Below are 17,903 nucleotides of genomic sequence, written 5' to 3'. Positions count from 1 at the left end.
TCTTAAAGGCCGGGCGCGGTGGCTCACACCTGTAATCCTAGCACTTTGGGAAGCCGAGGCAGGTGGATCACCAGAGGTCAGGAGTTCTAGACCAGCCTGGCCAACATGGTGAAACTCTGTCTCTACTAAATTAGCCGGGCTTGATGGCAGGCGCCTGTAATCCCAGCTACTCGGGGGGTTGTGGGCAAGGCAGGAGAATCGCTTGAACCCGTGAGGCAGAAGTTGCAGTGAGCCAAGATTGTGCCATCGCGCTCCAGCCTGGGGGACAAGAGCAAGACTTCGTCTCAAAAAAAAAAAAAAAAAAAAAGTCTTTAAAACTTAAAAAAAAATTCAATATTATAATAATATTTTATGTTCTTTGGCAACTGCCATTACTTTGAATTTTTGTTTAATGAAACAATCAAGATGTCAGGGCTTCAGCTATTTCTGTCTGGCACTTTGGGAAGCTATGGCAACTATTTTAGGTCATCACATATTACAATATTTCAGTGTACTACAACAAAGCTCAGGGAAATAAAAGGAGTAATGTAAATGCTAAAGGTGCCTAATTTGGAAATGTCAAGGCGAGAACATAAAATAACCTTACAACAAGCTCATGTTAGATTAAGTACAACACATTAAGAACAAACTAGACTGCACCATTCCAAAGGTCCCTTTCTACCCTATGGATATAGATTAGTAAGTTCTTTGGTATCCCCTGGAATTCTTCCATAGATGAAAATGACAGATTAGATCATTGACTAAAAACCTGAACAGAAGACTTACGCATTTTAGGAGGATGTACTACTATAAGAGTTGAAATTAAAAATAAAAAGGGCTTAATCAAATCTCTTTTTGCCATGCTGCTCAAATTAACCAAGTTGGATTAATTTTGAAAATGATCAAGTCTTGGGTTTTCTTGTTTAATTTTTATAAAAAGGAATATTTTTGCACTTATATCATATGCATACAACTCTGACCTGCTCATCGAAGATGTGTTAAATAATGTAGAAAATTTGCTGCTGAGTATGATAGTTCTCTTATAATTATGCCACTAGATTTTTAATAATACAGCTATGTTGAAGAAAATGTTAATGTAATATTTACAGGTATTTTAGTTTGCTTGTTTTGTAGACCGAATGTAGAAGCAAAAGGTAGCAACTGGCCCAGTGCCTGAGATATTTAGCTTTAATCATATTAACTATACTTCTGTATTTCTTTGAGGTTTAGATAAATATGATTTTGGAACTGTGAACACATGATGTGAAACTGTGAATTGCATTTAAGATTCATCAACTTCCTAGACCATAATAATGAATACAGTATCAAGAAAACAAACTGGAGGCAGTATAGAGTTTAGAGGCAGAAAACACAGATTCTAAAACTGCCTCTGCTTTTAATACATCTTAGGGAAGACACTCAACCATAACTTATATACCCATCTATTGAGTGACTATAATACCTGTCTTATGTACTTGGAGGGATTATTGGGAGGCTTAAATGAAATAACAGATGTTATAATTTTTTTAAGACACTAGGCAATATGAAGTATCTCATCATGCTATGCATTTTGACTTAAGGGCATTGATTGGCCCTGATTACATATCATAATTATATTGTTTCAAAGTTTTATATTTACAATTTGGGAGAATATGAGCAGAAATACAATAATAAACTTGTCTGAAGTAGAGAAACAGATAAGGAAAAGGGGTGCCAGAAGACACATTTCTCCTTTATATCCTGACGTTCACAGATTTAGAAAAAATAAATTCTTGAAAACAACTCACTCTTTTAAAGTCACTACTATAAGGTCAGAAGTTACCCTAAAGTTTGTTGTTAACATGAGCAATAGTAACTATGGAATGTTTCAAATTCTAACATTTAGCCTGTTATTGTTGCTATAGAAACAGACCTTCAGTCACTACATAGAATGAACCATGTATCATTCACTTTTTTTCCTAAAGATTTTCTCAGGAGAATATCCTAGAAAACTAGACTATGAAATAGTTGGAAAGATATGTCATGAAGCTCTTTGCTGGGCTGTGATTACAGAGTCTGGATGTTGTTTAATGAACAAATACATTTGTTCATGAGTTAAAAGGTGCCCCTGCATTGCCTTGAGGCATGGTCTTTGGAAAAACACAACTGCTGAGAACACAGCTGTTCTCTTCTCTACTGTCCGTAACAAGCTATGAGTTCAAAGACTCATCAAGCACAGCCTTGAAGCAGACAGTGTCTGATGTACTTTCTTATTAGAATATATTATGATATTATATATTAATAATGTATTTTCAGAAATTTAGAGACTGAAGATTTTAGTTATAGAAGTAGAATTTTGAGTTTCAGTCTATAGCAAAACAGTTTTCACAATGTTTTAAAATATCACTTAATTGCACTGCTCATAAATAATATACATGCTCATTGTACAAAGTTTGAAAAACGAAAAAAAGTTTTAAAAAGTTCCAGGTGATGCTAACCCCCATATATAACTACTGGCAATCTCATACATATTTTCATATACCTGAAATCAAATATATAATTTTGTGTCCATGTTTTTCTACTTAGTCTTGAGGTTTTTCGTTTAAAATAAAACCTCATTACCATATGATGCCAGATCTACTGTAATAAGAATAGTAGGATTTAAGAATATCAAATGCCAAATAATATATGCCTTTTTTCTTTTCTAATTTTATTGGAATCCCCTCCCTTGGAGACTAAGATCCTGAGAAGAAAGAGTAGGGGTTTTCTGAAAGTTTATAGGAACGAGAGGTTGAATCATAATGACCTTAGATTTCTTAATCTCTTATTGAAAATCTAGGTTAGTTTACCTTAATATCATAGACATCTAATTTATTAATTCACATTCTTACCGTCAAATCCATGGAAGATAATCATAAAAAACGAATGTAATAACTTGGTAAAATAATTTACTTCTTACTGATTGTTTTTGTTTCTTGGAATTCACTAAAGTTCATTCCAAACTAAAGTTAACTTTTAGATAATTCAGGTTACTAAAGTGAGACAGAGTGTGTTACTGCTTTCGGCCAATTATAGTTCTTTGACGATCTTAAGAGTTATCCTATAGCTTTCAATTGTCCTGAAAAAATTTGGCTGATTAATGGAGAATCATAGAGTGTCAAGGTCCAGCCACACATGGGGAAGATGAGATTTAACTAAATCCTGTTGATCTTAAGGATGCAATTAGATGAGCCTCCAAATCCATATTAGTCTTAGTTATAGCTAAATTAAGATAACTGCACTTCATAGCTGTGCTGTTTTAAAAATAAAAATTTAAAGTGGGAAACATTGACTAAACAACTCAGTTATGAACAGCACATTGTAGCATAGTCTAATAATCTCAATATCTGCATATTAATATATATGTAAATATGGTTGCTGTATTTTCCAAAGTTATATTTGAAATTCCACAGAATGTATACATGCCTTAATTTGAAGTCTTAGTTGGTTGTGTGCGTGTGTACAAGTGAATATTTTTAATGGAGAATTAGCTATAGCTATTTTACAGCTAGGTATATAATTATACTATTCCATTTAACTCTCATATCAAAGGTAAGGAATATCCATTTTATAGGTAAAGAATATCCCATTTTACAGGGAAACTAAGTAAATTGCCCAAGTCTTATAGATAGCATACTCCTTTAAAAAATAATTTAGCTTAAGTAAATGTTTACATATGATTTTTATTTAATCCAGGAGTGATATTGAAATATTTATATGATTTTATCTAAGTGGTGTGAAATATGATTTTTTTTTTGAGACTGTATCTCATTGTCACCCAGGCTGGAGTGCAGTGGTGCGATCATAGCTCACTGCCAGCTTTAACTCCTGGGCTCAAGCGATCCTCCCACCTCAGCCTCCAGAGTTGCAGGACTACAGGCATGTTACATCATACCCATGTAATTTTTAATTTACCTTTTTAGCAGAGAGGAGGTTAAAATATGATTATACACACATTTCAGATAAACTTTAATTTTATAGTCCAAGTTACTCTACTTTTCAGATTTAGCACTTCTCTCTTACAAATGCAAATGCTCAGGATGTGCTTTTCTTCTTGTTTATATTTATTTGCTTGTATCTAGCAGGAGCCCAAGGGTTTCTGATACATATTAATACAAATAGTAGTGACCTTTTTCATTTCCATGATTGAGAAAGAAGGAGAAGACAAATGTTTGGGTATTGTTATTATTCATTCTCTATGAACAGGCTCTATGACAAATGCATATTAGACTCATGCTGAAGTGTGTTGCAAGTGAATACAACTGTTTCTATTTTTAAAGAAAAGATCATAATGTATTTGAATATTTAATTTTACTTTCCAATGAACTTCCTACTATGAATAATGCTAATGCCTCAGCTTATTACTGTGAATGCCAAATTCTTAAAAATAATAGTCCACATCAGTAATGTGAATGATTACAGTATAATAATGCTAATGGTAAAGGAAATATTCCACAACATTTATAGTATTTTCAAAGATTTTTACATTAAGGAATATTACATAGTTTTGAAGCCATCACACATCAACTTAACAATTGAAATAAACACCATGTTGTTATACAAGCCAATCTTAGTGGAAATGTAAAAATAATTGAATTAAACGTTAAAGCAAATGTCAAACTCAAATCTTGTAATAACATGTTACAAATCCAAATCTTCTGAGTTTTCAGTCTATTGATTAAAAACTGCAACTTATCAGTAACATAGCAAAATGCTCATTTCAATATTTGTTATTGAGATTAATAATACTTTTCATGTAATTTGGAGATCAGGCATCTGGGATCTGAAAACAAGGCATATAACTATATTTCTATTTAATTGCTTTTGTCATTTTGATTCAATATTCATTTAAATGTATCTAAAATTGCCGAAATTTATTTGTAAAGAATCATCCATAATTCCCGGGATGTTTTCCTTCTGTTCTTTATTTACCAATGGACATGCATGAAAATTTGAATGTTAATCTCCGTTTGATTTCTCCCTCAATGTGTTAAGAACTGTGAAGAAACTGTTTTACAAAATGGAAACACATTAGATATAAGTTAATTAAAATTATTGACCCAAAATGTTTCACAGATCAAATAAATGAAATAAGTGTGATGATGAGTCTAGTTCATGATTTACATGCATATTCATAAAACCAAGAATAGATAATTCAGTGACAATAGCCAGTAACTTAAATAGGAATGAACTTTAAGTCTATTTTTTTTTTTTTTTTGAACAGGCAGAAAATTTTTAATCAGGATTTTTTCCCAACTATAAAACAAAATCCCATTTTTTCCCTTAAATTTAGTTCCTCAGGAATAGAGGAGTTTGCAGTGATGATCTCAACTCCGCATCATCTGGTGACCCCTGATTCTGCAGGACTAAGACATTTCCCAAGAGTTCTGCCACATCAGCCAGTGAGGACAAGAGTTCTTCAGTGCGGTTCAGCTCAAGGACACCTAGGCTTCCCCCGCAAGGGGGCTTGCTTGCAGGTCTGACAAAGCACAGAGCATTGAGCAGATGGCCTGGGACTCCCAGGCCTGGCAGAGGGTTTTATTAGGGCCTGCCTGGCCTGCAACGTTTCTTCCAAGTACCCTGACCCAGCACTCATCTTCACTGGCATTCTCTGTTATCCACCAGCTCCTCTGCACACCTCAGCGTCTACTTCCATGAACTTATAAACATCAAAAGGTAACAATGGACTGGGGTGCGGTGGGAGAGTCAGGGCAGGGCAGCCTTCGAATCCACACTATTGAATCCTCAGTATTCAAAGAAGAGAAAGATGGGGAAATTCTCCAGAGATCATGAGATACATCCAGGCAGTGTTCTCATGTGAGAGGATAGGGAGGCCAAAAACTAAAATTGCTATCAGCCCCCGCCGCTGTCTGGTACACGAGGAGTTTCCGAGGACTTTACAAGCACAGTCGCAAAATGCTAGTAAGACTGGGACTCTTCAACTTTTTCTTCTAGGGCCAAGTAGACTCTGTATAACTTATTTTGTAAGAAATAGGTGTGGGTGACAAGAGGGGCTACCTTCCACCCCTGCAGCAGAGTGGTAAGACTCCAGCGTGGGCCCTGCGCAAGGCACCAGCCCAGAGGCCGTGAGCCACAGAAACCCACAGCACCTGGTGGCCCCTTTGCTCCAAGCAGCCAGTGCTCTATCAACCTGGCATTTACCAAACATCTCAACAGCAGACTAGAACTCGAAAACACAGCTTCTGTGTAGTACACACTTATGGTCTGAAACCCAACTAAGGCTCCCCACATCCTTCAAAACTCCACAGGCTGAATGTCCAGCTTGTTCCTCCAAGATAGAATTGCCCTCAGCCCACGAATTCTCTCTGGGACTATTTACAGAATTGGAAGGAAAACCCACGGAACCGAAAACCTCTTTACGCAGATGGGTTCAGGAAGAAAGCCACCAACAGAAGTCAACTCAGGATGGAAAGGCTGAGGCTGGCAGAACCCCTGGGCCTATTTCCAAGGAGCCACCCTTCCCAGCAAGAGCAGAGGGTGCCCCTCACCTCAACCCTCAGCCCTTTAACTTCTGGCTGGGCCAGTGATTCTCCTCCCCAGTCTGTGGCCCATCTGGAAACTGGCTGTGGTACTTTGGAGAGATAGGAAGGACAGGACGACAAGAGACAGGACACCAGTGAGTGGCTGGGCCAGGCGGCCCCATTTCCTAAAACCAAGATGGCTGCCACTGCTGCCCAAGCCCTCAAAGGCAGACAGGCTTCATGTGCAGCACCAGCACACACACACAGGTAACAAGACCAGGGGAGGGGACCCTAAGTGTCCCCTCCACAGGGAGGGGGCTATGTACAGGACAGGAGGGAGAGTCTGGCCAGGTGCACCCCACCCCCGCATCTCATACAACCAGGAGATCAAACTGCTCAGCAGCTTCAAACTCCGCGTTCATGGCCGCTGCCCACTCATCCAGCTCCATTTTCAAGATCTCTGGCATCTTCTTCTTCTTACCTTTCTGTTTCTCGAGTGGTGGGGAGATTCCAGGGAGAGTCATGTCTGGGGCCCAGGGCTTTGCACAGACTCTGGGGACCTCAGTGAATTTGGAGCACACCACTGGTGAGACTCCGGACAAGTCTTCTGCCCCCAGCAGCCCCTCGAAGCCAAAGCAGGACCAGCGGCCTGGGGTGGAGGTGGAGGCAGAGCCCAGGGTCTCCAGCTGGCTGTAGGAATGCCTGACTTTCTTAGACATTTCCAAGTCTCTGGCGTCCAGCTCTCCTTCCGTGGAGCTGGACTCGGCATCAGGGTTGGGCACAGGAGTGGTGGTGGGGGTGGCAGGGATGCTGTGTGTCTTGAAAAGGTCCTCTTTAGTAAGCTCCCTGGCAGGGGGCTCATTTTCTTTCTCCAAGAAAAAGGCAATCCTAGGGCTCCTGCGAGGTGACTGGACAGCTGGGACCTCTACAGCATGGGCCACTATCTTCTTTAAAATGATGGGCTTTCTGATTGCAGCCACACTGGGTGTCTTCGGCCAGATTTCAGGGAGGATGCTCGGGAGTTCAGAGCCTGATTTCCGCTGGGACCTCCGCAGAGGCTTAGTAGGAGATGGTGCCCTTGGCCCAGAGCGCTGAGCGGCTCCTCTGGACCGCATTCGCCTCCCAGACATAACTAGGCTGGGTCTCGAGCTCCTCCAGCGCCACCGCCCCGGGCGCGTGCCAACGGGGAAGGCCACTCGCTGCAAAAAACTCTTTAAGTCTATTCTTTATTCAAGTCTTTTCTTCAGCTAAACTTGTAGATTAATTATAAAACACTACTATAGTTAAAATTTAAAAAATTTTGCTTTTGAATATTCTTTATTCAGGCAAACTGCCTAAAAGCAAGCACATGGCTAACTCATGATAACAGTCCATGGGTTTGTATATAGAAGATATTAATAATCTATCTGCCATAAATTTATACATTTAATGATAAATTTAATATATTGCATAAATTTGAGTTTTGGTAAATACATCTTCATTATAAACATTGAACTGACACTATCAGATTAGTAAAGCCATAAAAAGTGTGTTGCTACATGCTAGGCTTGCCTAAAAATGTCAATTCATTTTTAATTGCTTATTTCAGGATAAGAATGCATGTTGCATTTGGCCAAATGTCAATATAATGGTTACATAGTTAATAAAGACCAAACACAAAAAAGATGATTTTCTGAGGACAAAAATAAAAAACTTTATGCAGTAAATTGCTAAAGGAGTTGTCTCAGCATTGCTACCATTTTTCTTTTTTTTTTTTTTTTTTGAGACAGAGTCTCACTCTGTTGCTCAAGCTGGAGTGCAGTGGCGAAATCTAGGTTCACCGCAACCTTCACCTCCCACGTTTGAGTAATTATCCTGCCTCAGCCTCCCAAGTAGCTGGGATTACAGGCACCTGCCATCACACCCAGCTTTTTTTTTTTTTTTTTTTTTTTTTTTTTTTTTTGTATTTTTAGTAGAGACGAGGTTTCACCATGTTGGCCAGGCTGATTTTGAACTCCTGACCTTGGATGATCCACCTGCCTCGGACTCCCAAAGTGCTGGTATTACAGGCGTGAGCCACCACGCCCGGCCAAGTAAGCCCTTGCCCAGCTAATTTCTGTATTTTGTGGAGACAGAGTTTCACCATGTTGGCCAGGCTGGTCTCAAACTCCTCACTTCAATCGAACCACCCCCCTTGGCCTCCCAAAGTGCTAGGATTATAGAGGTGTGAACCACCATGTCCGGTGGCATTGCTACTTTTAAGCTGTGTGATCTGAGACCAATTATATAACTTCTCTGTGACTGTTTCCTCATCTTTTAAATGAAGGTACAAACAAAACTTATTGTAAATAGTTGTTGCATGGAGATAGTGAAAAATGCATACAATACTCTTAGAATAATGCTGGATAAATAATGTCAAATGAATGTTAGCTGTTATAAGTATAAAACACCCCTAGTTTATGGTGTAAAAGTACTCTTTTAATTTAGTTCTTAAAAGATAGAAATGAGAGACGGAGTCTGGCTCTGTCGCCAGGCTGGAGTGCAGTGGTGCGATCTCGGCTCACTGCAACCACCGACTCCCTGGTTCAAGCTATTTTCCTGCCTCAGCCTCCCGATTACAGGCACGCGCCACCACTCTTAATGGTAATAAGCTTAATTTGTTCAACAGCCTGGTTCACTGGCTTGCCTGATGATTATTATGCTCTATTAAATGATTCACAATTCATATGATCATCACAATTCTAAGTAATAGACGAAGGGGGCTCAGTAAGAGTTTGGGCACTGTTCTATAAATCAAAAGGGAATTAGGCTTTATGAAGTTTTTCTTCTCCAATGAAAAAGCTCAAATGTACCAAGCTGCTCATCGAATTAAAGTAATATTTCACATTCTGAGAAAACTTTAGTTTGTTACCTGCAAATTATTGTGTGTATAGGGTTCTTAGATTAATTGGTAAGACAAAAGCCAGCCTATGATTGCTATCCTTTTTTCAGTTTTTATGACATATTATTTATTACATGAACTTTAGAAAAGAACGTGGATAGAAAATGCAATGAAAAAACAAATTAGTCCTATTCTCCTCTGTATAAAAAAAACTTACACAAGTGTAGAACATACATCATAGACAGTATTGTATAACTGTCTTTACTCTTTACTTTTGACCTCTGTAAATCATTTGAAAGAAAGTATTTCTGCCTTAGTATGTGAACAGTGCCACCACCCTGAAAAGATCACTTATTTCAAAAATAATCTGAACTATATACATATGTTATATATATTATGTTGTATATATCATATTATATATAATATATTACATTGTATATATCATATTATATAATATATATTATATATAGTATATTCTCTATATAATGCATTATATAGTATATATAATATATATTATATTAATATATACACAATATGTATATATTATATATTATAGTATATACTATATATAATATATAATTATATATTGTATTTAGTATATAATATATAACATATAAATATATATTATATATTATATTAGCATATAATATATAATATAATTATATAATATACTATATATTATTACATAATGTATAGTATATTATATATAACATATATTATATTATATATAATATATAGTATATAATGTATGTACTTATGTATGACATATATTATATACTATATATTATATATAGTATATACATACACACATTTTAGGTGAAGTAGAAGTTAATTTTTGGCCCTAAGTATCCAAGACTTACTTGAAATATCTAATAATCCCAAGGAAAAACTGTGGCTATATAATCTCTCTTACATTTTCTGTTTTAGATCCTCCAAAGCAGGAAGGTTATGTAAGAGCATGTTTATGAAGTATTACAGGTAAAGAAAATAATTCTTGGTACCCATTTTGGTGACACCAGATTTAGAGAATATATAATACATGGAGTAGAATTTACTTATTGTGGCACATACTGTAACACCTATTTTTATTTCCCCTATCTATGCTTTTTCAGGTCCTACACCCACTTATCTTGAATTTATATCTAGCCATAAGTACAATTTAAAAAATAATTATAGAACTTTGGAGCTTTGGAGGATGGCTTCCCTCACAACATCTCTAAGAACTAAATAAAAATTTTGAAACAAAAATGTGTGAGTGATGCACAAATGTAGAACAGAATATTTGTCTACTGAATTGGGATGGTTAGTCATTAATTTTAAATATTCTTAAGACATGTTCTTAAAGTGCCCTCAAGCCTATTGTGTAAAGCTCTTACTGAAATAATTTCAAGCTAAAAGGAGAACAGATCAGGCATCTATGCTAGGAGGATAAACTCGTAAATAGTCTCACTTTAGGAACAATATAGTCTGCAAAGGAAGACGTACTAAGAAAGAAAAAGTGGTAGGACTTGTCACTGAGAGTCTATTATATCCAAACACTTCCATTTTTTACTTGTCTTAGTAAATCAAACATGTGTTTGTGTTGTGTGTGTGTGTGTGTGTGTGTGTGTATATATATATGTATGTATTTCTTCGATATCAGTGAAACAGATTTTTTGTATGTACTTTCTCTTCCAAGACATGGGCAGATACAGGTGATAATTTTTACCATATTTAGAGGAAAGTAATTTTTACCATACATAAGAAGAACGTATGTAAGTGGATTTTGCTAACATAACCTTAATGCAAGCATTAAACGAGTCTGTAGATTTCTAAATATGTTTAAATAGTTAATAAATATATCATTGCCTTTTAGTAAAGGTCATGCTTCTGTCTAGTAATCAGTGCACACTTTCTTGCTTCTTCTATAACTGCCTTAGATTTGTGAAACACATTTGGAAAAGGGTCTGTGCACAATATGGGCTCACAGGGAAAACTAATTGAGTACAATTTAGTTCCTTGGCTTCCTAGAAATCATTGTTACATGTGACTTCAATGCCACACAGTTCCACAGCTTCAATTCCATCTTCCATAGCCTCAACATGTCATAAATCACTTAAACATTCTCATATGCTTCCAAAATTCAGCAAATAAGTACTTTTGTCATTTATTTTAGGCTTCTCAAAATATAGTCGGTACATATTTTGTAAGACACTGGTAGCAAAGAGTAAGCTTTGAGTGTTGAGTTGATCAATAACAAAGATAGAATAAGCTAATGATAATTCAATTGTTTATATCAGATTACAAGTACCTAATGTATCTAGTACCCAACACTAAAAAACAAACAAAAACAAATAACTGTAGAAACCCTCTCTTTGAAAACTTATTTAAGTCCTGTTTATGATGTCTCAGGGAAACAGTAAGACAGAAACCAAGCATCCTCTTACAGAGAACAAAATTAGAGCTCTGCATAAATAATTAATTTTTATTGTTCTCTAGGGTATTTTTTGTTAAAAAATTGATACTATAAAAATAATTTTTAAGATTAGCATATAATCTAGTATTTAAATTTATTGCTTATAGGTTTGAGTATAGTAAGGTCCTTAGAATGTGATATTATGTTTCCCTCATTTTGATAGCGCCCAGAGTTCCCTTAAAATTCAAGAAGCAAGCAAATGATTAAGAGGTCAATGATTCTGATAATTCATAGGCTACAGGATATTACAAAACACAGTAGAAAATGAATACAATGCAAGGTTGTTCATAAGACAGTTCCATTATCTATGTCACTGCTACAGTTGCTAAGTAATTTTTTAACTAAAAAAAATTAAAAGATTATTCAAGACAAGCATAGGGAAGTAACTTAGAGTATGTTTCCTGAGATTTTCCCATTGATTTTAAATATCCAGTATTGCAATTTATTGAATTTAAAATATTTTTGAATTATTTTCAAAACATTTTTAAAGTGACTATACAATGGATTATACTTAAAAGAAAAAAGTCACATATATGAATTAGGGAAGATCTAATATAAACGGCCTTAAAAATCAAGTCAAGAAAGAAAAAAAAAGGGAGCGTTCAACTACTTATGTAAATAACCAAACACAAAACTCATTATCTTGAATCTTCTCAATGTTATTAAAAAATCTAAAATGTAACTTTTGCTCAGAACTCAAGTTCTCTATTCATTGTGCATAATATGGCACATTGGCAACATTCATATGACAAAATTAGACAATCATAAAGAAAAATAAGATAATTGAGTTTTAGAAAGAAAGGTTGTTCTCATAGTTTTGTAAAACTATGTCTTACATACTCAGGTTTATTTTCAATTCAGTTTCTCTAGAAAATTATCTTTGTGACGATTGCACCTTATTATTTTTTGCAACTTTCCTCAAAACTATCCCTGAAGGTTGGTTAGTTATATTTTTTCCATTTCATACAGAGACAGTTGAAGCAAAGAAAGCAAGCTCAGAATATAGTTGACTTCAAAATGTACAATTGTAGTTTGTGTTTGCAATCTTTTTAGCAGCTAATATGTTGCTTTCTCTACTATTACTGTGGATCTTTTTTCAGCAGCACGAAGCAAGAAAGCACATCTTTTCATAAACAGGTTCTGGTTCTAGATATAATTTGGTTGTAAATGATACAAATGGAAAAGCAGTATCATATCAGAAAGATAAAAAATACATTTTAAGAAGAAAAACCTCTCTTAAAGAGGAATAATGGAGAAAGTGGACTTTAATTTCCTACAAAGGTATACCTGCGAAAAAGAAGACATATCAACAACTAACCAAATACAGTTGATCCTTGAATAACATGGATTTGAACTGCTCAGGTCCAATTACACACAGATTTTTTTCAAAAAAAGTTACACCAAGTGTTCCTGCCTCCCCTTCCACTTCCTCCACTGTTTCTGCCTCTGCCACCCCTGAGACAGCGAGACCAACCCCTTCTCTTCCTCCTCCTCCTCAGCCCACTCGATGAAAAGATGATGAGAATGAAGACCTTTATCATGATCCACTTCCACTTAATGAATAGCAAATATATTTTCTTTTCCTTATGATTTTCTTAAAAACATTTTCTTTTCCCTAGCTTCCTTTATTTTAAGAATCCAGTACATAATACATATAACATAGAAAACGTGTGTTAATCAACTGTTTATAATATCAGTAACTCTTCCAGTCACAATAGGCTATTAGTAGTTAAGGTTTTGTGGTGTCTAAAGTTACACGCAGATTTTCAACTGCACGGGATTCATTACCCTGAACACCCACGTTGTTCAAGGGCCAACTGTATTTAAATTATAACTCTGTTAAACAAAAATTATGTGAGTCCATTGTTTTGGATTTAACTACTGCAGTTGGCCCTAAGGAGCAGATGGAACAAAAATGGAGTCAATCTTGATAAATGCCAAATAATCAAACTGAAACTATAAGGAAGCAGACAGATCCTGAAACAGATCAGTATTTCCTGAAAACAGGATATTTCCAATCCTACCTGAGTCAGTGTAATAAGGAGGTCTCCTCTGCTGAAATTCTTACAAAAAAAAAGTAACCTGAAGCAAGCTGACGTTAACCAATTATTTTTTTTTCTATTGTTCTGTTACCTTGTACCCTCTTACAAAACTCACTGTTCTGCCATTGTACAGTGGAAGTGCTTGTTCTATTTGCAATACATGAATGAGAAGGAAAGTCAATTCGATCGAGAACTAAATTTGTTATAATTCTGTCTTTTGATATCTCAATCAAGCTGTTAAAAAAATTAACCAAAAATTTACATGAACATCAACGGTATGAAGCTGAATAATTTTGGCATTTTAGAAAATTCCACCTTAAGTTACAGAACAGCTTGAAGCACTTGGATAAAGTGATTCTGTTGGTGGGAATGTGAATTAGTTCAGCCATTGTGGAAGACAGTGTGGCAATTCCTCAAAGACCTGAAGACAGAAATCCCATTTGGCCCAGCAATCCCATTACTGGGTATGTACCCAAATGAATACAGATTGTTCTATTATAAAGACACATGCATACATATGTTCACTGTAGCACTATCCGTAATAGCAAAGACATGGAATCAACCTAAATGCCCGTCAATGGTAGACTGGATAAAGAAAAAGTGGTACATATACACTGTGGAATACTATGAAGCCATAAAAAGGAATGAGATCATGTCCTTTGCAGGGACAAGGATGGAGCAAACTAATGCAGATACAGAAAACCAAACACTGCATGTTCTCACTTATAAGTGGGAGCTGAAAGATGAGAACACATGGACACATGGGAGGAAACAACACACGCTGGAGCCTAGAGGTGGGGAAGGAGGAGGGAAAGCATCAGGAAGAATAGCTAGTGTATGCTGGGCTTAATACCTAGGTGATGGGTTGATCTATGTGGCAAACCACCATGGTACATATTTGCATATGTAACAAACTTGCAAATCCTGTGCATGCACCCGAGAACTTAAAAATAGAAATTGAAGAAAAAACAACAATAAAATGAGGTGATTTTCACAACCAATGGCAGTCATAGTGATTCCGGTGGGAGAATAAAAGCTTTACTGCTGAATCTTAAAACTTTGCATGGGTATATGTCAGATGGAAAAAGAGACACCTAGTATAGTTCTCACTGATACCATGATTTGCTGGGACTTTTACCAGATGCAAAGCACTGGTCTTTTGCAAATAATCTTCTGAGCCTTCACTCCTGTCAGTCTTCTTCACAAGCTAAACTATTCAGTGGAAATGATCTAGTCAGAATTACTCCTGCTGGTTACTATTAACACATTATGAGATTGCCTGCGCTGCCCTCACCCCCGCAGTCTAGTCTATTTCCTCTTCCTGCTGAGACAAAGATCCTACCTATTCTTTCAGTTCAAGAGACAAAAATGCATAAAAGATAAGTGGATTTATTACCTCTGGAGAAAGGGCAACCCAGTAAATAAATAATTAAAAGCAAACACAGAGTTGGAAACGCATTTCCCTCCCTCAGCGGAGGCTAAATTTGGAAAACAGCCCTGCTGTTTCAGAGCTCTTAGCATCGTATAAAATCAATCCACCAAAAACAAACAAAAGCAAAACAAAAACCTTTATAGTGAGATTAAAATAATTTTTATCAAGTGTGTGTTTGGTTTTTGTTTAATTGTTTGAGAGCTTTTTAATTTTCTATTTTGCAAAAATAAACGCCAGTTAGTTATGATTTTCTTCTTGGCATATTTTTGCTCAAAGCTTCATAAGTCATGTGACTCTAATCCTAAATAGAGATTTTTAGCATTTAAGTTTTAATGTTTTAATTTCTTTCATTTTTCATTTAAAGATCCAGGTCAATGCATGTTTCCTATCATACCATCCTGCTTATTATCCCCTCTCCTCAATGATACAGTGCTGAACATGTGCTGGAACGAATACACTAAGTATTTCATTAGCTTCTATAGGCAATTGTCGACTACTGATTAAGAATCAGTACAGTTCTAGGTACTATGGGAGATAGAAACAACAAAAAAAGATGTAATAGTTGATGAAGGAGAGCTTACAATCTAATTGGGAAGGCAAGACCTACGGCACTTCAAGAACTAAGGTGGGTTCTTTGGAATAGATTCCATCAAGCAAATCCATGATTAGCACATATCACAAGAATTGAGTTATACACCTATTTCTTTCTCTGTTACAGAGCATTGAGTACTCTGTCAATGGATTTAGCCACTCTTTTAAAACTTGGGACATTTATACTAGGCATCATGATTTTCTGTTACTTATACAAGTACTTTAACATCAAGGGCAATACTATTGTATACATTTTATTTTAGGATTATTTTTCCCCTTACTTTATGTTTCCTCATTTATTTGCAACATAAAATAGATACATTGTCTGATTCACTGATAATTTCAAAATGAATAAGAAGTCATCTCCTGGCAAGATTAGTATTGTTTATTATACTACATGAATTATTACCAGTGAAAGGAGAAGTTGTCGGGCCCTTTAATCCATAATGGATTCTGCATATGTCTGCACAGTCATTTAGAAAAAAACAAGTGTATTTCATTGTATTGTAAAATCCTTGGGATATATTATATGTGCAAATACCTAGAGGATATTTTCAAATAATTTATTCATCTAAAGGCTTGATTATATTTCAAGTCCTAAATCAAGGGAACAATTTCTTTTTCTGTGTTTGTGATCTACATCTTGGTGTGTGTGTGTTGGTAGGTAAACAGAGAAACAGAACATACTGTAGAAATAAATTACTTCAAATAGATTTAAAGTTGTGAATGGATTTGCATACAAAAGAAATTAACTGAAGTTTAGGGGAGTTTACTGAGTTTTATAATTTCTTCCAGTAAAAGAAACATCATGTAATTTTATAATAATAATATCATTATAAACAAAATTAAGTGAAATATTCAGTAACCCTATATCTGTATAAACATTCTCTTATGAGTATAAGTATGAAATTAAGAAATATTACATGAAGTACATAAGCAATTGGTTATTTTAAAAAGGCAACCTTTTCATCTTGTATTCCTACCGAATATTGAAAAACTCTGCCATTATTTTACTTCAGCGTTGGTTTTAGCCCCAAAGAAGAAGACAATTGCCAATAGAGAGCAATCAATGTAGAATGAAACAACATATCGACTGTGTAGTGCACACAAATGTATTGCACATGTTTAAAGACTTTGAAATGGCTAACCTGTTGGCAGCAAGATTCTATTTGAAAGGGCTAACAAGTAGAATAATATAGTTTGGAAGCTAATTTTCAAATTAAACCTTAAAAGGGTGGGACTTAGGAAATGTAAGACTTGCTTGTTATGTGTGTTTTCATGGCAGATTTAAATGAAAGTCAAGAACAAAACCGCAGTTGGGTTTTACAGTAGTGGTCCCCGAAATGCTCAAGGATTTGAGATCTCTGGATGCCAAAAGGAGGTCAGAATGCAGATGGATAGGTGCCAAAATAGTTGCTTATAGATTTCCAGGTCAGGCACGGTGGCTCACGCCTATAATCCCAGCACTTTGGGAGGCTGAAGCAGGTGGATCACTTAAGGTCAGGGGTTTGAGACCAGCCTGGCCAACATGGTGAAACCCCATCTCTACTAAAAATACAAAAATTACCCAGGCGTGGTTGCATGCAGCTGTAATCCCAGCTACTCAGGAGGCTGAGGCAGGAGAATTGCTTGAATCAGGGAGGTTGTGGTGAGCCGAGATCACACCACTGCACTCCAGCCTTGGTGACAGAGCGAGACTCTGTCTCAAAAAAATATATCTATATATGAAAAGTGTCAAATAGTGATTGATTTCATAAGAATGAAAGGATTAGGTAAATGCTTTCTGTTGTTGTTGTTGCTGACAAAGTATATGTACTTAACAGAGTCTCATGTTGGGTGCCCAAGGAGATTACAGGTACCGTGGAGTCATACTGCCACAAGTCAGCTTGGCTTAAATATATAAAATCTATTTTTTGAATATCTAATCTTGACATTGGCTAATTGAAATGTGCACAGACAAATTCTGTACACTGAATGCATTATTTTCACATCATTAAAACTTCTTTGGTAACCAAATAAAGGAAACATTAGACCATAAAAATAA

At 35.9% G+C, this 17,903-nt stretch overlaps 2 protein-coding genes across 3 annotated transcripts in view; both read right to left on the bottom strand.

Annotated features, from left to right (window-relative positions):
- Window positions 1-17,903, bottom strand: part of HTR2C (5-hydroxytryptamine receptor 2C) — a 332,250-nt gene that overhangs the window by 234,852 nt on the left and 79,495 nt on the right. The window lies entirely within an intron of this gene.
- LOC104675079 (sororin) lies at window positions 6,851-7,609 on the bottom strand. Its single transcript, XM_010379540.2, has one exon. It carries the CDS (start codon window positions 7,607-7,609, stop codon window positions 6,851-6,853), a length of 759 nt encoding a protein of 252 aa, XP_010377842.2.

The sequence above is a fragment of the Rhinopithecus roxellana genome, chromosome 7 (genome assembly GCF_007565055.1).
Source record: "Rhinopithecus roxellana isolate Shanxi Qingling chromosome 7, ASM756505v1, whole genome shotgun sequence".
NCBI lineage: Eukaryota > Metazoa > Chordata > Mammalia > Primates > Cercopithecidae > Rhinopithecus > Rhinopithecus roxellana.
This window is presented reverse-complemented; position numbering and strand designations above follow the sequence as displayed.